Here is a 22,529-nt window from a genome sequence, read left to right on the forward strand (position 1 = left end):
TCTACAGCATAAGGACATTGTTTTTTTATCCCATCAAGAACTGTCTACTTTCCTCTGCGCACAAGCCGTTATAGTAATCAAAAAAGAAGTAAAGTTATAATTAATACAGAAGATATCATTGGGCCTAACTGAGGTGAAGTTATTAGGAGGGAGTATATAGGGACAACTAAATAGTTAAAGGCACTTACTAATAGCTCAATCACAGTGACTAAATATTACTCAGGAAAATACCCCTCTAACAAGAGTCCCAGTCTTAGGAAGGAAATGGATTCACACACCTGGCCACTTATATATTTGGTCATACACTGTATCTGTGAGTCTGGATGGCCACTCCTCGGATTTCTTGCCTTTCTTCAGGCCTCTTCAGCTCAGGGGGAAGAGCACGTTTTTCCTCATCTAGTTAGCAAGAATGCAGCTGACAGAAGCATAGTTCTGGGTCTTGTTCACAGAGCAAGAGATGTGAATTATTCCAGGAAGTCACTTTCAAGAAATATTACAGCCTTTAAAATGGATGAAACTGGTATCAGTGACCTGAACCAGTACAGCAGGATTTCCTGACATTCTGCCTGTCTGATGACAATGTGAAATCCAAGTAAACCTGTGGCTTTTGGGTGACAAAGGCTGGTCTACAAAAGGAAATTAACTAGTTTGCAAGATTGCTCATAATTCAGAAATGAAGTTTCTATTCTTAAATTAAACTGTTTCCTCGGTGGATTTATTCCTATCAGGTTTCTCTCTGCAGAGAAAAAAAAAAAAAAAACAAAAACAAAAACAAAAACTTAGCGAGTACACTATCAAAAGACCTTGCAAATGACTCAAGCCATTAATTTCCATGGAGTTTTGACTTACTCTGTAAATTTATTTCAATAAGGAGATTTCGAAGGAGGAAATCTCCACAAAAATATTTCCCCACATTTCAAAATGGGCCTACATTTTACCTCTACTTGTATCGAAGAAAAATGCAAAAAATATGCAGAAAGGAGTGCTCAGTAAGTGACTCTATATTACGACAAACTCTTTGCAGGCTCTGAGGAAGGCTGCTCCTCCTTTGCATCACTCAACTCCATTTTATCTTACTCTTTCTATTCAAATGCCTGAGCCCTGTCTCTAGTGCTTCCACCATGCTTTTGTAAAAGGATTTCAAACCATGTCTGCTGATGAAGTCTTTAAGTTTGCCAACCTAATTTTAATAATATACATGTATACTTAGTTTTGTAGATATACAGTATTTATAAAAGCATGATTAATGTTGACCGGAAATTTGAATTTCCATAATTAATTGTTATCCTTTCCCTTTCTCATAACTTCATCATGCTCAGCCATTTTGTTGCACTTCTGGCCTATCCAGATTATTTCAAGACGTTTATTATTATAGGTTAATAGAACAGCATCCCCACTTCTGGAAATCTTCCAAAGGTGTTACCTGAAAGCTTCACAAGCTATCAAACCATCTGGACTGCATAACTAACACAAGAGAATCTATTAGTCCTCCTTGAGTTGGTCTATAGCTTGCCCAGGCAGAATTTCATCTTCACCTGGCAGAGAGAAACAGAAAGGGCATATCTCTAGAGGTGTCTTTAAATTCCTCCCAGCTGCACACTTGCTTTTTACAGAAGTATTTCAGCATGGAAAACTATCACTAGAAGGTTTCTGTATTTATAACAAAATGCACCTTCAGCAAGGAGTGTTCTTTTCCCATTAAAATTGTCTAATTCAAAGGTTATTTTCTCTTAATACACACATACACAGTCATATGTGTAACAGTTGATTAACTGCATCTTTTAGTTAGTACAACTTAACCTTGCTGATTTTAGAATTGCAGTATAAGCAGAGAAAGTGGGTAAAAGAGGGGTATGGAGAGAAATGAATACCTAGAACAGCCCTGTCTGGAACACCTATTCTCCCTGATACAGAACAAGAATAGAAAGACACAAAATATCGCTAAAAGACAATTGCCCTACTTCTAACTCTTATTTTTACAGGCATCTGCCTGATAATAACCAGAAGTAAACGGAGGTGCTCTGGATATTAATGTGGGTTAATAGAATTAAAGTAGTACAAAAGAACTATCTTATTGCTTTTTATAATTAACCTGGAGGTCCATTGCCATTGCAGGTCACTGAACAAAGAAGTTGCTAGTATTGAAGGAAGGAGGTACATACGTATGTACAGGATCAGGTTTGGGTCAGACAAAACCAGTGAACTACCTAGCATGAATTCAGTCCGAGTTATCAGTAAGGTTTACCTACATGGCTAGCAATTAATAAAGAGACTGATACTAGTCTCCTGTGACACAACTGACTTCAGACTACGCAGGGGAAAGAGAGGAGGGGATTTGCCTTCCTGAGGGGCACTGGGAATTGTCCGCTATTGAAAACAGGATGTTAGACCATCACTCCGTCCCTGGAAATTTCTATATTTGTAACTTTTAACAAAGGACTAATAGTAACACCAGGCCCAATCCTCCTGCCTCTAAAGTCAATAGCAAAATTCCCAATAAGTTCTACAGATGTTGAACAGAGACTATAATCAAGTAATACATTAATTGCATATACTGGATACATAGAAAGAACCGTTGTCTGTTTATTTTCTAGCTTGGTTTATTTGAGCAAACCTTATAGGGGAAGGTAACAAACACCAGAAATCATCTTCAATCAGCTGTCCTATGACAAACACTTTACTTTTGCTAAAGTGTTAGAATGCAAAATACACCAAAATATTCTGACTGCAGACAAGCTAGCAGGCTCTTAAGAAAGAATTTTGGTACATTTCCAACTTCACATATTACTGGAGTTATAGTATCTCTATGAATTTTGGGGTTCTCTTCTGTTAATATACGTTTGGTGTTCTGTTGAATATATTTAAACAAAAAGATCCTGTAGAATTAACCATTAGACAAAAGTGGTTGAAACAAACTCTAGAATTGTAGGCCCACTGAGCATTTCTGTCCCCGTCCTTAAGGTGACAATGTTGAAACAGGTTTCTCAATAAAATAGTGTTTTCTTTTCCTTGACTCATGATAGGGGACAGCAGCCAATGTGTTCATAAACCACAACTGAAGATGAATATATAAAGAACATTTTTGGGGTACTACAATGGTTGTCAAAACCTTCCTGTATAATACAATAACTTCTCTATATAAATCTGTTGTAACTATAAACAGCATCTCACCCCGAGATTTAGAATCATTTTAGTATAAAGGCGATCCTTTGATAGCAACAGAGGGACCTAGAAAAATAGCAAGTTGGAACACATAATTGGATATTTGGCTGAAGTTTTGACCCCAGTTGGAACCTGACATTAACTTCCTCATCCCTAGGGTGGATTTTTGCAGTGCAGGACAAGCACAAACAGGTACAGACTAACATCAACACTAAGGATATCTGAAGTAAGTTTGGTGGTTGTTGCTGTTTTATTTCATTTACTTCCTATTAGCCCAGTTTCAGAGCCTCCTTGAGCATATATTGACAACCACATAGTTTTAAGATAATTTGGAATCTACTTGTGCTGGCACAGGTCAATTGTCTTTCATTTCCCTGATCTACAGAACCTATACAAAGTCTTCAGTTTTTAACCTTTTCTGGCTGATGTAGTTTATTATTTTTCTACTAATACCACACGTGCTCGGTGTATTTTCCAGATTCCATCAAGTTCTCTGCAAGATTTTCAGCCTCTGGTTGGATTGCTCTTTGTCTGATAGTACCAGAAATAGCTGAAATATACAGGTCAGTTTTCTTGTCTACCTTTAAGTTACCCTAATTTGGTACCAGCAACAACTTTGCAACATCAACACAAAGGTTATAGTGCAATGACTTACCCTGTTATGTAGATATAATTTGGAATTCCAGTGTTTCTGTAGCCAGACATGGTCTAGACATTTGTAATTGCTTTGACTGAAAATTTAGCCGTCTTTTGGTCAACACCATCTGATCATTTTAATGTAAAATCTTCAAAAAAGATTAGGTTTTAGCTTTGTGGAAATTCTGAGTTTTCCTTTGGACAAGAAGAGCATGATTTTGTACAGAACTCCATGATACAAACAGGGGAACCTGTTCAAGTAGAAACTGTGATCTCAATCACCTATTAAACATGACAAATTCCTGATGACATGGCTAGTGTAAAACCTGTAAATAAATCATACTCATTTCACCACAGTTCATTACTGTTTTGTGTGAATTCTAGAAAAGTGGAATAACTTTTACGGTCCACACAGTGAAATGGCGACCCCTCAAAATTCACTAGCCTGCAGAGGTCATGTTCTGCACATCACAAGCAGTATCTTTGCAAATGGACTGGTCACTGGTGTTGATCCATATCCCAGTAAACAAACATCAAACAGGTCTTGGTTTCTGTGAAAGGGAGAGATACTAGGATCGTGTTGTGTCAGATGAAAAAGGGGGAAACTTCTGAGAAGGGTCACAAAAAAATATCCCCTAACAAAAGCTCAAACACATCTACTCATACTTTTATTACTTTGCTGATACCTTTCTAGGTCAGTGCCTGAAGTTAGATGGAATGTACTCAGATCTAAAGTGATACTGGAAATCATTGTTTGAAAGTACCTTGAAGTGTTGAGGCAAAAGACAACTCAGTTTCCGAGAAATTCTGGTCACTAACTACCTCACATCATCTCTCAGATCATCATTTGCTGTTATACAGAGTAGTACAGATGCTCAGACTGCATCAGAGCTGTCGAACTTGTCAGTGGCCAGGATTTCCTGTTTCAGAGAGAGAGATGTAAGAACTCCACAAGAGACAGATATTAATTACCTTCGCATTCCCTCCAAATATTTCCCTGGATTTCTAATCATTACAAATTAGCTTACTTTCTGAACTACAGGTTTAGAAAAGCCTACTAAAGTAGGCTTTTGTTTGACATTCCTTACTCCCTTCTAGTGATTGTCTCCTTGTCAGTGTTACAAGACAGAGTAGAGTAGATGTTGATCAATGCACTTTCTGTCCTTCACATCACATAATGTCATCACATAATACAAACCTCTGAACAAGTTCAGTATATCCAGGTGCTCTTCAAATTAAGTTCTCCAGACCCGGGACTGTCATCAGTTTTCTGTGAATCTGTTCTAGTGATGCAATAGTATATTTGAGTACTTCTTACAGCAGCAGCACTTTTATAGGAAAGCATCACACCCCTTTTCACTTTAGTCACTTCACACACCTTAATATCTTAAATGCTATTTTGACTATAGTTATTTACTGAAAAGGATCGTTGTTGAGCAGATCACTTTCTGTAGGGCATACTTCTCAGAATGGCAGCCTGGCTTTGTTCTGTCCTGTGCTACATTGGTGGAGAATTGATAACCAAAGAGAATGTTAAATATCCAAGGAAGATTATTAAATAATATCCTCCAGCTTGCAAGAAATCTGTGCTATGGCTGGAGTTCAATCGCAAGTTTCCTGAGCTTCAACATACACTTCAGCTTCTCTAGACCTCCTTCAGGTTCATTTATATATGAACCCTCTTTGCAGAGGGAGTATAACAGTCAGCTCCACATGAGCTAGTTTATACTATTAGACCATAATTAACAGAAGTCATCAAAGAGGATGCAATACCTCATCTGGAATGACAGTCACAGCAGGACTTCCTAGCTGCTTAACAGTGCTAAGGGATGACTTTTACCACCTCATTATACTGAAGGATGTCAGCAACAAAATAAGGCAGCAGTGCCACTGGGCAAATTATGACTGCCGCTGGTAGTGGTCACCAGCATCACGGATCCAAGCGTGAGATTCTTTGCAACAAAATCCTGTATTTTGGTAAATGCATACAGTCACAGTGCAGAGAGTGCATTATGTCATTAAATACAATTCATGATGTATTAAAATATACCTACAAACTGGGATTAAGATTTGCATTGGCAGGACGTTTGGGACTATTACTGCCTGCTCTCTGCTGCCACCTGCGGGGTGTGCTCCCCTACTCTCAGCTTCCTTTCCTCTGAGGTTTATGGCTCCTCTCCTTGTTGATGAGAACAATTCATCTGAAGCATCTTGCAGTCTTGACTGCAGTTCCCATGTTTAAGACTTCTCTCTGGAAAACTTACATCGAAACTTTCCCTGTTCTGTGGCGTTTTGTTTCATTTTTCTCAAGAGCCAAGAATGTCAATCTCTGCTGAGCAATGAAAAGTTTCAGAGGAGCAGCAAAGTTAATGAGTACCAACCTCCCTTTTTTCCTCCATATTATTTCTAAATTTGTAGAAGTTATAAATGTGATGAGAACCATTGCACTGACTAGATAAAGTGCCAATCAGAGCTATAAATGTGCTGCTTTTATGTGATTCTCTGCACTGCTGCAGTGTTCTCGAAGGGCCTTACAGGTGGTCTGGGGCAGCAAACAGCTGTGCACACTCAGGTTGTGATCAGCAGCACATCACTGCCTGTATGCTTTGGGAAAGTGCACTTGCAGTTTGTGTCATAGGTATCACCAGTACGTCCCGTGGCTAGTTGGTATCCTTATGCTCTTGAGAAGAAAAACTAAAACTGCAAGATTTATAGGAGTTTGTGAAATCAGTCTGATGTTCCCGGCTAAGCAGGTGTAGGAGGTAGGGGTTTAATTACTCAGCAGGTAGACCTACTCTACCCAGGAGTTACTCATCCTGCGTGGTAGGCCTGACACTGTACAAAACAAATCTAGGCAGACTTCCTGCCCCACTGGGCTTCCAGGTGCTCACTTGCCTTCTGCCACCTGCACTACCCCCTACCCTTCAAATAAAACTGTTAATATCCTTCATTTGATGGCACACAGACATCAACAGATGCTGCAGTTTACATATGGGATCCTGAGGCTTATGTCATAAGCACATGACTTCTTGGAAACAGCGCTGCTGAAGCTCTGCAGTAAAATTCCTCCAGGTGAATACAAACATATTGCAACAAGAGGCTAGGTAAGTGGTAGTTACATGACTACAAAAAGCTCATTATTTTGCTCAAACAAGCTGAATGGTAGGTGCTTAAGGCCATACCCACAGTGCATCAGGACATCTCCAGTACTACTGCTCTGATGTCAGGCTGGATCACAGATACTGCCTGCCTCTCATTTCACATGTGGACACAAGCTAAAAGCCTAAGTAAAATAAAATCCTATACGTGTAGTCAAGATTCCTGCCATGAAATGGGGGCAAGTCTGATGAAAAGCCAGTTTTGTCTTTGAAACAATGCCTTCATGGAACCTATTGCAAACACACTTATTGATATATACTTGTCTTTAAATGGCAACTGTCTCATTTTAAAAACAAATAGTTGAGTCTGTAAGCATATTGAGCTGGTCTGTTATATATGTGCAAACTTAGTTACCTTTCTCCTGCAGAGAGGATATGAAGGACTCTAGCTTCATGAGTAGGTATTTCCCAATGCCACTATCGGTCACTTTCTTAGCAGAGAATCTAGCAAGAAGCAGGGGAAATTCAGGGGAAAGGTGGTTGATATACCATAGCATGCATACAGGAGATTTATTGGGCACACACCTGTATAGACTCCCTTCCCCTCATATGGGTAGGGGCTGTAGTGGCCCTATTTCTTACTCATTCTTTTCTCTTCTCTGCTTATCCCACTGTCCCACTGTGCTTGTTAAATTAAGTCCATTTGAAAAAGTTTCATAGCCAAAGGATGCCAGGTGAACTGACGATATGAGTTCTCCTGATCTTTAGAGGAGGCTCGAGCTTTTGAGGAGGCTCAGGCTGTCTTGGACGTCCTGACAAATATTTATCTGTGTGCATAGTCATATAGCACCACATAGACCACAGCCTTCCATTGTGACTCTTAGCAATGCTTAAGAAGTTCACAGCTGGGAGAGATATTTTGATCTGAATTGTGAATCTGATCTTATCGTTAAAATAGCTGGATACCACACACAATATGTACTGAAATAACATGGCACAGTAAGCTGTGTTTAAAGTAAACATAGCTCAATTCAGGAAGCATCCTTGCTTTGGTTGGCTAAGGTTACAGCTTTTACATCATTTTATTAGACTTACTTTATTTTTTCCTTCCCTCTTTTCATAACCATTCTGCCTGTAACACAATAAACCATTTTGTTTTTGTTTGAAGAAAAACAAACTTGAAACTGCCCCTAAAGCAAGGAAATCTAGACGTAGGGCTTTACCTCTGCAGCAAAGACATTCCACAGATCCTGCTGGTTTTTGCACAGCCAGCACAAGAAGACCTTCAGTCTCAAATGTGTGGCAAGTGATATAGTTCCCTACTTAGGGAGCATTGCAGCATAAGAGTCCACAGGGCAAAGGGCTAAACAGCACAGCAAGCCGATTTGCTGGAAAATCAGATTCACTGAACAATAAGATTCTTGGCATTTCCTCCTAATATTTTTATCCATGAAGCTTCAACCTAAACACAGCATAAAGTTTTCAAGGAGATCGACTGTTGTGTGTCATCTTCTAGGCATGTTTACAAAAATACAAAGAGGTCAAAGTGTGAACCAGTGAACCAGCAGCTCGAATTGATTAGAAACCAAAATCCTCCTGGCTCCCAGTGTTCCACCCCAACTGTTAAACTATGCTGTCTTTTCTGGACGGTTCAGCTTCCTTTCTTTTCCTTTTGATAAGTATTTGAAAGACAAATGAAGAGGATTGTTGGGACTCTTTTACATACACAATATCCAAGAATCTGCCTTGGCTAAAAGTGCTCTTCCCCAGAAAGGATTTATACTAACTGTAGTGTGACAGTAGCTACTGAATTGCAAGCAGGCACCAAAACAACTGATACAGCACTCGCAGAGATGCACACCTAGCTCTCTGCCTTCAGTATGTATGTATGCATTTGCTTTTGCATGCTACAGCTGTTTACATGTATATGCAATTAGTCCTTTTTACTTAAACAGGATTTGCTCTACTTTAACCAAAAGACTCGAAGAACAAAATTAAAAGTATACCAAGCTCAATCTCATCTATAGTACAGAAATCACATGCTGGCAACTTCACTCAAGTTGAGTTCTAGTTCTCAGTTCTTATCTCCCAGGAAAACAAAGGCCAGCCTGAGCTGAGGATAGCTAACTCTGTGGGTCTGTTAAGTGAATTTTTAATCAACATCTCAACTCTCATACGCAGAGTAGAACTGCTTTCTAGAAAAGTTAATGCTCATTTCTGGCACAGACTGAGTTTCAGAGGGCTGAGTCCCAAACGGTCTCCTTTTTCTTTCCACTTCAAGGGCAGCAATGCTTTCCTTACCTTGCCCAGAAAAGCAAAGCAGGAAACACATCCATCTTCAAACAAAAGCCAAACTCAAGAAAAAGCACAGAATTACACATACAATTTCTTTTTGAAAAAAAAAAAAAAAAAAAAAGATAAGATACAAAGAGAACTGTGCAAATTAGGTGCTTCTGATAGTGGCAGGCACCTCAGCTTCCCAAGGTCTGAAGGAGTTCTGCTTTGCAGAAATACCCACACTGCACAGCAGTATGCAGTTAATCAGTCTCCGTTAACAGTGAATCCACAGAAATATACACATAGGTAAAAAAAAAAAAAAATGCTGCTCTGTTTTCAGCACTATCATTCAACTTACCTGTACTTTCTTGAGAATCTTTACTGCAAAGGCATACAGGAAATAGATATTTCCTAACGATACGTCAGTACACTCCCTACAGTCCCTTAATCTTGAAACTTCACAGGGTTTTCCCTGGAAATAAAATCTTATATCCATCCAACTTGTTAGGTATCTGTTGGTTTACGTTGGCTTAAGTGATTTATTTCTAGTACCATTTTTTTTTTTAAAGGGAGTAAATGGAAAGTCAAAATCCAACGGACCAGAACTGCATCTTGCATTGATCTTTTTCACCATCTATATTTTCTCCTCTATTTCACATTATGCTGTTGTTAGGTTTCATCCTATTCAGACTGCATGCAACTAAATAAAATAACTGCTTGATGCTAGCAAATATATATATATATGTATACATATATACATATACATATATATATACACACATGTATATATATATATGGGGTTACATAGCTATATCATTATTCACAAAGCTGCTGAAGAAAGAGAAGTGTAGAGAAAGCATAGAAAAAACTCGTTACCTGTAGTGAGTCCCTTCTCTGCACTTGCCCGCAAGTGTTCCTACTGTTTCCTGTTGGCAACTTGGAGACCTTAAACTTTCATCATCCACCTGTGCTCAGAATTTAACTCATTTTTATTCCTTGCCTGTTTTTCTGCTAATGTCATAAAGCTTCAGAATCTGAATAAAACAGCAAATTGTTGTTAGAAGTAGAGAAAAGATTGGATGTTTCCTCTTACACAATGCACACAGACCCTTGCTGACCTCACATGAAGTTCACTGGTACTAAGCAGTAAAGAGCTGTCACACTTCTGTGGAGGTAGGTGAGCCCAGTTTGCTACTGCCCTTGACCTTGTCTGTTGAAATTTACTCCCTTTCTTCTCCTAAGTGCTTCCTTTCTTACACGTTAAGAAAAAAACATCTACTATTAAAAACCTTCCTGTTAACATTTCTGTATCTTTTTCTCAATAACCCAGTTCTCAGGAATAAGTTTTGAAATAACAAACAAGTTTTCCCCACTATATCACAGTTGGGTAGGTAGGTCAAACATATTACCTAATCAGCCCCTTTTACAAATAAGAACAACTTAAATGTGTAAAACCCCAACAATCTCTACAGAATGTTGCTCTTTCAGCAAAGTCTTTGAATATTCTGCAGTGTTACTTGATAGCTGCAGTTGGTAGAAATGAAGCAGCTGAAATGTGTTGCTTCAGTCGCAGGATCAAAAAAGCTTCAATAAGCTAAAAGCATCAACATTTAATTACTGAAATATGTTGTGTAAAGCAGAAAAGGCCAAAACGCTGCAACTACTGCACTGCGTAGCTCACTCAGCAAAGCATACAGCTGGTCTGTAAAAAATGAGGAATGCACATGGCTTTTAGAGTAGTTTAGAAAATCAGTTGTAAATCAGAACAGATTATTTATCTAGGAAAAAAGGAAGTTGAAAAGAATGAGTATAAATCAGAAGAATAAGGCAGATTAATCAACAAGTTATAGTCTCATCACCGGGAGATTGTACAGGACAGACGACTGCCTGATAATTGAACCACCAAAAGCAACTAATAACGTTGAATTATGAAAGGATTTGTACAGTATAGGGTTTTCCTTAAATCAGGTGAGACGCAGGAAAGCAGGTACAGAGGACAGCATGAGGAAGAAGACTTTTTCCTTTTTCTTTTTCCATACAAGAAAAAGAGACAATCTCAAAAAAACCTTAATTCTTTAATGAAAAGAGATGACTTCCAAATTCAAAGGCACTAAAAATCCATTACACATGAAGAATACCCTTGATTTCATTACTTGGATAGCGAGTAAAAAGTTTGTGGAGGGCAGAATAATTTTGTTTGCTTCTTTGGTTTTGCATTTACATATTTTGCATTGTATATCAATTGCCACTGAAAGGTCTTGGAGCAGTTGTTAAATTCTAGTGACTTAAAACAAAAAAAAACACTCCTGTAGAAGTCAACTATTCTCCAAACTACAAAAGTAGAGCCTCATGCTTTTCTAGGCCTACCATAGTCCAACATCCAGAATTCACGCAGGCAGAATAGAACTTTAATGGGAGGAAATATTTTTATAGGAGGTTTCTCTCTCACCACATACTAGTAGTCATAATCTCAGTGGGATATGAAAGGCCATTAATTCCACAGAGGACACAATGTGCAATGCTCATCACAGATTACTTACACTTGAAAGAGAAGTATTCACTGTATCAGGCATCAAGTTAGGTTCACATCAAAAATGATCAGGCTTAGGTCTGTTCGTTATAAGATACTATGGTATTGTCAAAGATTATTACAGCTAATAATTCAAGTAATTATTTTGTAATACACCAAAAGTTCTGATGTTGTACAGTGTTCTAGGAACTGTTTCAAATCCATGGTTCTTCACATATTCTCCTATTTCCAGCTTTTATGGTTCAAGAGCCTTGATGATTTTGATCAAAAACTGCCATGAGATGAACTGAATAAAACACACTTCCTTGAACTATAACTAATACTTTTTGTAGCAATCAAGATCAAGACCCTGTCCTGACCATAGCTACAATGTTTATCATACACAAAATGCAGGTCAGTGAATGGATGATAGTAGCTGTATTTTGGTAACAAATGATCTGACAAGTAAAAAAAGGCACTTCAAATACAGAGGTGACAAAGCATAACTTCCAGAACAGAATACAGTAGGATTGTCTGACTTCCTTGGAAAGACTCTTTAAATAAACCAGCCCAAATTACCAATGGGATCCACTTCAGAGAGCATCATGTATTGAAACAGAACAAGAGATTTATTTTTTTTTTGTGAATGAGTTGAAATGCCCTTTCCAATGTTTTAAAATTTTCTTTGATTTTAGGCATATCATTAGAGGAAATGCCATTTCCAAGTCTAAAGGAAAAAGCAAAGGACAGTTCTTTTGATGATGACATAGCAGGGAGTGGCAAGGTGTAACAGGCAGGATCTCTCCTGAAACCCTTTCAAGAGCATTAGTGTTTCTCAGATAATTATATTCTTGTTCTATTTTAAACTTACACATCTTCCATATGAAATTCAGTTGTCATATTGAGCTAAATGTACCATACAAAGAACAGCGGGAGCTGTCTTACTCTTTATTTGAAGTGAATTTTTCTTTTACAGTTTAGTGTAACTGGAGGTAGCTGCAATATTATGTGATTTTCTCCCAGTGGTTTGAAATAATAGTTATCTATGAACATTAGGACAGAGTACCAGAACAGAACTGAAAATCAGAATCACTTGATTAAAGTTAAGTCTACACAAACATGTTAATGAAACATAAAATAAATCACAGCAGGTTATACAATGATTGTCAATACAGTATAGTGCAGATCTTCCTGGAAGAAGAGCTGTTTTGACCTTGCCAAAATAGTAAAGCTGATACTGCAGCAAAATTACACAACCATAACTACTCAGTTCCTGTTAGTTCCCATATATCTCAATCCATCAAAATCAATTTGAAGGGAATTATATGGCAACAGAGTCTGTAATCTGCTGTGTATGAATATATTTCTGATCTGCCAGGCAGGAGTTTCATTTCACATAATCATATGAAAATGGATGCTCCATTGTCAGAACTTTTGCCTTAAGCAAGGTTATCTGCCTTACTTTCAGAGCTGTTAAATTTGTCCTCTTCAGTAGATACTGCTGTGGGAGTAATGGAAGCTCCCAGGAACACCAGGTTAAATATTTTTACAGTTACAATAACTAATAGTGGGCACATTCACTGAAAAAGTGTTCAGTTATATGTAACTGGGGACCAATACTAATAACAAGAGGGAACATAGCTATGGTTTATTAATAAAATAACATCGCAGTGCCTTTCCTTAAAATTATATTTTGCAAAGGAGCAAAAATGATGTAAGATAAACAACAAAAATATTTTTAGCAATAAAATGGAAAGTGCTTTTAAAATTAAATCTGCGATGCTTTTTTTTTTTTTTAATTTCCCACAGTTTGTTCAACAGATGGATCATCCAAAATGCAGATATTTCTATAAATTGAAATACTAATATGTATCTGCATACATGGCCATACATTGCAATACGTTACAAATAGATGCTCAAGAACAGGTTAGAAAGAAAAATCAGATTACATACTTTTGTTTCCTGGATGCAATTTCTTGTAGGACTCCCCAGAGTCTTTAAGATTAGCCTGTCCTTGTGCCCTCAAATGAGCAGGCATACAGTCCTGTGCGCCCCTTGCAGCATGGAGTCCATTTCAGGAAATGAAAAATGCCAAGTAGTAACTGACTTCATTCTCATCCCTCCCTCATATGGACAGAAAGCTTCCCAGACAGCTTACAAGAAAGTAGTAGGCAAGCCTCACTTGTCATGCACATGTGATGGCCCCTTTAAAGTCAACAGGCAGAATTAGCACTTGATCTTAACACATACACAATAAAACTTGCACTGTTTTTAAAATTAGAATGTACTTCCTGGCTCAGGAACAGTGAATCTGCTCTGTAATGCACAAAAATATATTCTTTTTCTTTTTGTTTTGTTAAAACCCAAATATAATATTCAGTATACATTTAGATATTTTACATATGAAACTGATTTATATAATTTTTGAAGCTTTACAAAGTAGTACTAAAGTAGTCAATAAAAAGATCAGATTTAAAATATTTACATTCTATACATCATTCCTTTGTACTTACAATTACTAAACAATTGTCTGTGGCTTCTTTAATTTTAGGGGAAAATATTTTAATAACTACAAGCTAATTTTAAATTACTTTCAAATGGCTCTTTACTTAAACCAAATTTTAGCAAAATCACATTTCCAATGTGAAACATTATCCCCGTGTTTTCAGTAGTAGTTATATATAACCAAGTTTTATAGCTGTTTTATAATGCAATCCTGTTTTCTATAATAAACAGAGGATATCTAAATAAGAAAATGGCACAGTATGAATGGAAACATTAAATTTGCAGGTCTTACATCCCTTTATGGTATTTGGCTTCTAGAATATTCAGTTTCTTGATAATTTAGGTTATTCTTCCACCAGTTTCAAGGAATCATAGATTCAATAGTTTAGTTTATTGTGTCATCATCTTTTGAAAAGTTATTTCCTGAAGGCACTTCACAGAGACTATCGCCATCCGTGCTGAACTCATCATCATCGTCATCATCATCAAAATCAGTCAGCATTTTACTTGGTGACTTCTTTCGTCTACTGAAACAAAAATACACACACCTGTGCTATTAAACTGCACATCTGTATGCAGAATACTTTTGCAAAGCACATAACATTGACAGGTAGTGTTTGCTTTTTTTAAAGGATGTCAGAGACTTGTGCTCTTATAAAGGCAGTTTAACATAGACCATGTCTTACATAAAAAGAAACATGCAAGAGAATGAAGATCAGTCAATCATATTTTCAAGCAAGTCTAACTAAACTCACAGCTAGGGGAAACTGTACGCTTTGCACATGGCAGTGTTCAGTGATGCCCAAAGAAAACTAAACACAGGATAGCTGTTCCTCCCAAACATCAGCAGGAAATTTTTGTCACTACAAATGACAGGAGTGCAAAGTCCTAATACTTTTTTCTACTTTTTATCCCATGCCTCAGTGACTATACAGCAGACAGACCCTGAAAGGAACTGGAGAAAGTCTGTAGGATAAGGAAACATGGAAGAGTTTCACAGCTCTGCCTCAAACTCTATCTGCTTGTAACAAACTTGAGGTCTGTTACAGGAAGCCTCCTCCTCGGAGACTAACGGAGCAAGAGATCAAGTAGCAAGTAACACAAATTGTACTGTCTGCCAAATCATCCTACCTTAGTTCCTTCTTTGCAGCATTAAGTTGTCCTTGCAATTGTTCATTTACGTCTAGTTGCTCTTCCAGTTCTCTCTGAAGTTTCTTTTTAGCACTTTCCAGTCTGTCTATTTCTTCTTCAGCTTCTTCAACTTGACGTTTCATTGCTTTCAAACGCAAACTCAACTGAAATATTTACATGTCAGCTGATTAGAGGACTATTTTAATAAAGAATTTTATTCTTCCAGCATCTATGAGAGGGAGAATAAAGACACAACTTTGCCAGTGTAATGACACTGTAATAATATGCTTCAGAAATATTCAAAAGCCAACATTAAACTGAGAAAAGTTTTGATGGGATAGTTTTTGTTTGTTTGTTTGTTTTAAGAAAAAATAACAAGCAAATATTGCTGTGATAGAGTAAAACAGCAAGATGGCCAAGCAACTTTACCAGACAAATACTATAAAGAAATATATAATTTTAAGCCCAGAGAATTTTACAAGATTGTTCCCACAACAGATGTCTGCTTTTTGAAACACACTGTTCATTCTCTAGGCATGATATTTACTACTTGACTCAAATACTGAAACAAAATATGTTTTAAGCAATGAATCAACAAAGACCACAGAAATGGCACAACACTTTGTTATGAGAATATCTCTATATACGTAATACTTAGAGACTGTATGTAATAATAAATAGCTTCTTTCTTTAAACAAAATTTTATGGTCACAATATAGAATTTATAAATATAAATAAACAATATCATATAATATTTATATTGCATCCTATCACATACAGATCATATACTGACTGCTATTGGCTTAATTTCTTAAAGCAATTACAGTATTGCTTCTGTAAGTGCTTCATTTTCATAATTTTAGAAATTAGTAACTTAGTACTAGGCAAAAGAACATGATGACAATGGAAACTGCATATCTCATTAATGGGAACTTCATAAAGAACAGAATAATCAGTATCTACCTATATTCTTCTGCAATATCTTGTACATATGATGATTTATGCAAATATCTGATATTATTCCTAGTAGCATATTAGTCTTTCCCTCTACCTGGTCCTTTTGGTCAGTCAATGAGAGATGTTCATCATCTACTTGCAACATTAACTCCTTCACTTTTCTCTCAAGTCTGCGGTTATTTAGTTGGAAATTAGCCCTATCCCTGGAAAAACAAACAGCGGACAACCTTGTAAGAAAAGAAGCTGAAATACTTCTAATCCTGCCAAGATAACTTCTTAGCAATATTATAAGAGTTAAATAAACACTCATGACCATTGTTTTGATTTACTGATGCCTTGCAATATTTAGATAAAGAATATATTCCTCCAAGATTAAACAATTAAGTGAATGTGACAACTGAAATGTTCAACTATAGTTAGTATTTCTAAGTTTGTTACTGATATCAGACATTGATACAATAATGAGGTATGTAAAAACATTATCAGTGTGCACAGTTTTAAATTTAATGCAATTTCTAGTCTGTTTTTTTTTTTTTTTTCCAAAAAGAAAACCTGCAACACTTACATGAAACAGTAACCACTTTGTTGTTTGTGAAAAAAAGTCAAATTAGTTTTATTAGATATAATATTAGCAAGAGGCCATATTAGCATACACAAACATACATGTTTTAATCTTAACAGAACTAGCTTTACCTCTCTTCATTTTCAAGACGTTCTTCTAGCTCTGTGATCCTTGCTTCCATTTGAGCAACAAGTCCCTCTTTACTGGATCGGTAAGAACCTTCCAGGTGAAGGATTCGGCTCTTTAAGTCCTTGTTCTATGATTGGAACATATATGATTACTACATACTTTTCATATTAAGAAATACCACCTTAACACAAAACAAATTGCTTCAGAAAAACAAAGTGATTAGAAATGTTTTGATTTAGTAAATACAGAAGGAGAGCCAAGGAGATTTTACTGGAGGTCTAGGTAGCGAAGAGTCAACACATCCTCTATTTTATTGTTTTATTTAAAAGAGCTTAGTGCCAAGCTGGAGACAAAATGTTAGGCTTAAAGGGCCCCTTGAACTTCAGATGGTTCTAACCCCCTTCCACTTGCATTGTTCATACGCTAATATTTTTCAAATAGTTTTAGACCCGTCTTATTTTCCAAGCTTAATTCTTTTTTCAGATCTTGTATTCCACACCTATTGTATGGATAAAACAAATAGACAAATAAATTATTTATATCCAATAGCACTTTACTGTATCAAATCTGCTCCTGTGTTGTTGTTGCTTTCCTTTCGATCCAATGTCTCTCCTACTAGCAAAGTAGTTTAAAATATATATATAATCTTTGAAAGGTGCAGGATTCATAAAAGCAGATTTTTTGCTCAGATTTGCACTTTAAATCTTTACAAGGCATGGGGGACCTAGCCCTGTTTTCAATGAGGATTTTATAAAGTCTCAAGGAAAAAGGAATAGGTACATGAAGACCAGAAAATAAAACTTTTTTTTTTTTTTTTTTAAATATACAAACTTCAAACTATGATCTCAAATCTCAAACACTAAAAAGCTATAATAGAAAAGTCACAGATAAAAATAGAAATGTGCATGGGACATACCAGTAGGTGGCATTCTTCTCAATTAATTAAAATAGGATTTACTTCACAGAATTTAAGCCACCAAGTTAGGAATTTGGTATAAACATGTTCTGTTTGGTATAAACATATTCCCATTACAATCTGTTTTCTGTTCTTGAGACTGTCAAGTAAAACTATCACTTGCTAAGATACCCTTCCTCTCTATCTCTGCTGTGGGCTGTGATAGTCTTGCTTTCAAAGACCACTGAGCTGCAGAATAGACATATTGCAAAAAGCTAAGTACACTTTCCATCACAGATATTGAAACATATGAATTCTGTTCCTTCCTAGACAAGGAATAGCAGTTCTCTATCAAATCTGTATCTTTTCTTTAAAAGGCATACCATTTTTTCACTTGTTTGCTCTTAAGGAAAAAAAAAAAAAAGTGTTCAGCCAAAAGTTTGCTTGAAATTACAATCTACCTTCAACAGTGTTTCTGAAGTACTGTTAAGAGGTTGAAGGACAGCTCCTCCAAAAGCAGTCAAAGAGTTGATAGTTAAATTGGATAAGTGTATTTCACTTTCTACAGTCTTTTCTGCACATGTTCTTTTTTAAAGTTTCTGTGTTGATAACACATTTTTAATTTTACAAAAAAGTACACCAGACAACTGCCACATTTCCAATTTTTAATTTCTTTGACCCTCAAATTTATAGACAGAATTTGTGCAGTAGAAAGATGCCTGTACTTACTGCAATACAAAGGTCTATTAGATTGCATAAATAGATGAATGTATAGTACGAGTCTTTAGTATATAAAATATATAAGCTGGGACAAACCTCAAACCAAAAAGGGGGTGTACAGAAAGAAGAAAGCATACTAAGGACAAAATTAATTTAGGATTATAATATTTTCTTTTGAGCATCACTGCTAAGGTACTCGTAGCTTTTAATCTATGCTTACTAACGCACACTTCCAGCAGTGCACTCTGGTGGGATAGTGCCAGCTACTGCATACTGCATTCTTTAAACACTTAGTTGAATTTCCTAATGAAGACAGCCATCTGGTTTGTTATCTTGTTAATATGATGGTATGGCAGCCATAATTACCTGTCTTTCCAATGAAATTTTGTCGCACTCCAAGTCTTGCTTTGTAGCTCTTTCCTGAAGTAGCTCTGTCCTCATTTGTTCAATCTATTGCAGAAAGAAAAGATGGAAATTTTAATAAAAGATTTAATTTATATATTTCTATACAATAATGTGTATATATGCGTGTATGTATATACTTATACATATGTAAGTGTGTATATAAACCACATATACCTACACAAAGAGAAAAATGTTGCTCTTTCTTAGAAATCAAGACATATAATGATTTCAAATGAAGTTTACATTTACTATCTTAGACAAAATTTTTCCCCTTGGAGAAGCCTGTGTTATTCTTAGTTGTTTTTCTAGGCATCTTCCAGACATATGGGTTACTGCTGCTGATATACATGTACATGTACATCATATATATGTATTATATACATACTTACATATATTCTGTAGCAGGGAACTCTAAAATATCACAGAGACAAGTCATGTGGCAGGGTGCTAAATTCCAGACTGTCACATCAGTGTTCAAACACCTTCTACAGTTGTTTTCCTCATACTTAAGTCTAAAGCACTGATTAGCATCTTACATTTAATCTGTTGACAAGTCTACTTTAAAGTTTGACCTTACTAAGCACATAAACTGGTATCCGCAGAAAAACTCTACAATTAGTTTTCTATGCCTGTGTAAATGAATAAATTAAAAAAGCTTTTTCAATAGGCTCTGATGCACACTGGATATTAACATCTTTCCCCCCATTTAAATGTTCAGTTGTATGTCTTGTATATAATAGGAAAGCACTGATTTCTGGATCTGGTGGGTGAAGTGTTGCTTGCTTATTTGTTTTAAAACAAACACCTTTTGCTACAGTTTTTGTAAATATTTCAGTTGCATATTCAATAACCAAAAGGAAAATATATTCTCCCCATGTAAGATGATTAAAAAAACCTACCTGTTCCATACAGAACCAACATACAAATACAGAATTTGTTTGCTATATCTCACTTTTGACTTGACTGAAAAAAAATAATCTGAAGATCAGAGAGAAACTCTAAACTGCCTGACACCTGTTATTGAAACTTCTGGAGTAACGGAAAAAGTCTGCAATGCTGAAATACTTTTTCTTCCCTCTCATTCCTGCTGAGATTGCCTTCAAGTCTTCACAAATGCCTTTGCAGGCACAGCTAATGTTACCAAAGCATTCGTGCTGTTCCCTGCACAATGTTTACTACAGTACGTATCACCTGGGGAACTCAGTGAATGTCTGTGTCAGCTACAGTAACAAAAAAATTAGCCAAGATTTCAGTGGCCACAGCATTCTACTCTAATTTACAACAGTTATGTAGGAACTTGCATAAACACATCACCAGTTAGATAGCTCTAAATTACGCATTTATTCCACTAAGCAAAAAAAAATAATAAAAAAAATAATAAAAAAGCAATGCTGAAAATATGAAGGTTAAATAAACAGAGCACACGAAATATTACCCTAGGCTACTTTTTTTTAAAAAAAAAAAAAACAAAACCACTGTAGTATTAAAAGGCATATTAACAGTTAACAACATGTTTAAAAGAAGTAATTTACATTGCTTCTATAGCTTTGAAACCAATATACGAATACAAATAGTGGTGGTAATGCATGCAGTTGCATATGTTATGTCAGCATATTTTCAGAGCAGCAGAAGGCATTCCTGAAAACTAAGGTCATACCAGATACTGGGCTACAAATGTTAGCACATGGCTGTGCTCTGGCAACAGCTGGTTAATTTCCTAAAAGCTTTCATTGTTGCTCAGAAGCTGAGAGACACTGACTTCTCGTTTTCTTTAAATACACTAATTAAATATCAGCAAAGTTATTTGATGACAGAACACTTAAATCTTTACTCTCCTATGCTCTATGAAAATATCTTTAAAGGGGCAATTACTGGATCAAGTAACTTACAGATAACATAAACCCATCTTGTTTAAACAAGGATTTCAAAAAGAGCCTTAGTCAATCTGCAAGAGCTGTGGTGATACAATCCAGCATTTCACTTATGGGAGAGAATGAGCACCAACACATTCTGAAAGACTATTTCATGAATAAATGTAGCTCTTATACATTACTTATTCTATTTTGTATGTGTGTGTTTATTATATATTCATGTAGATAGATTAGATTACATTTGTAGGTAAACTCTCACATAAGAGCTTATTTCCAAATACATATATTACATTTTTCCATGTATATGTTGATGTAGACACATATACAGAAAAAAAAAAGTAAGGGATTTTATAGACATTTATTCTACTGAAACTGCTTTAGCCAATGAAGACAGACACAGAAAAAGTAAAGCAAAATTTGCAGTAAAGTGAATGAATAATTAAAAACTGAAGAAAGGGTTTTTGTTATACTTAGGAACTCATTTAATGGACCACTCTGAAGTTCTATTGCGCTCTTACTGTGCTCGAAAGCTGTGACAAATTTGTGCAACCTTCCCCAGACCTCAAATTAAGGAATTATTTAGAGGACAATTATAATTCCAAGAAGATTGCTGCTGTTGTTGGACACATTATTTTAAAAGAAATTTCATGAAAAAAAAAAGGGGTAGAGTGCAAAAGCACTGTATCTGATTAGGATCACAAAGCTAGGTGGAAAAATATAAAAGAGCTTGTTAAAAGAGAAGAGGAGCAGGACAGTTTTTGCTGGAGGAGATGGAAACTGTTTTCAGTTATCTCCTTGTACTTTTCTTTAGTAAACACATTATTAACAAGCACCAAGGAAAAATAGTTGTCTGCTACAGTGAGCTCAAACATTTCACTTATTTCACAGCAGTTAAGACAGGCTCTAGTTATGCACCATGCAGAGCTTTGTGCTTCACGTTCTACCTTCAATATATTCTAATTATGTTAAAAGAATAAACTAGCTCTGTAGCTTAAGGCAACAGTTACCACAGCTGGATTTGAAGAATGCTAGCAACAAAGAATTGAGAGAAGCATCAGATTCTACAAAGTTTTATTGAGACATAACAGCATTTTGTGCCAACTTTAGGATTAGAAGCAGCTGTTAATTTCATTAACATAATTTGATTTTTAATATTTTAGATTTTATTACCATCTCACACTTGGTTCACAGCCTATGTTTCTTGTTAGTAGGAAAAAATAAAATATGTATATATATGTATGAATATATATGTGTATATATATATTAACCTAGTGTGTAAGCTCAGTTTGCAAGTATATAAAAAGTATTTAACAAGAGGCTAAAGGCAAACAAAGCCTTTTGATCCTTCGTAATTGAAAAGCAACCTTCATTTCCCCTTTTTCATTTGTTTGCCTCCCACACCTGGTGCCAGCTAAGGAGCAGGTGTACAGCAAGCCATCCATGGGGAATGCTTTACTAAAAGAAAGTGGATGATCCAAGTCAATGCAACTTTATCTTCCTGAATTTGTTCTAAAATTGCCATGGAAACTAAGTAGCCCATATTTCACACTTCCAGGAAACAACTCTGAAGTTGATAGATTCATGTTTGCATTTCCACAAAATACATTCATTGATGAGGCTATCTTTAGTGTTTTTCAATTCTGTTTGCAAAAACAAAACGGTATTTCATTTC

At 36.1% G+C, this 22,529-nt stretch overlaps 1 protein-coding gene across 9 annotated transcripts in view; it reads right to left on the minus strand.

Annotated features, from left to right (window-relative positions):
• Positions 1-11,580: 11,580 nt before the first annotated feature.
• The window catches only part of CGNL1 (cingulin like 1), a 68,397-nt gene continuing 57,448 nt past the window's right edge, over positions 11,581-22,529 (minus strand). For 5 of the 9 annotated variants that reach the window (XM_084532337.1, XM_084532341.1, XM_084532343.1 and 2 more), the window contains 5 exons: positions 18,948-19,031; positions 16,969-17,093; positions 16,370-16,478; positions 15,319-15,482; positions 11,581-14,714 (listed from right to left, as the gene is read on the minus strand). In XM_084532337.1, coding sequence (XP_084388463.1) covers positions 14,573-14,714; positions 15,319-15,482; positions 16,370-16,478; positions 16,969-17,093; positions 18,948-19,031 — 624 coding nt within the window. In that variant the 3' untranslated portion in view covers positions 11,581-14,572. Of the gene's footprint in view, positions 14,715-15,318; positions 15,548-16,281; positions 16,479-16,968; positions 17,094-18,947; positions 19,032-22,529 lie in introns of those variants that run through there. The other 4 variants (XM_084532336.1, XM_084532340.1, XM_084532339.1 and 1 more) reach the window with 4 other exon arrangements.

Source organism: Aythya ferina (genome assembly GCF_964211825.1).
Source record: "Aythya ferina genome assembly, chromosome: 11".
In the NCBI taxonomy this organism is placed as follows: domain Eukaryota; kingdom Metazoa; phylum Chordata; class Aves; order Anseriformes; family Anatidae; genus Aythya; species Aythya ferina.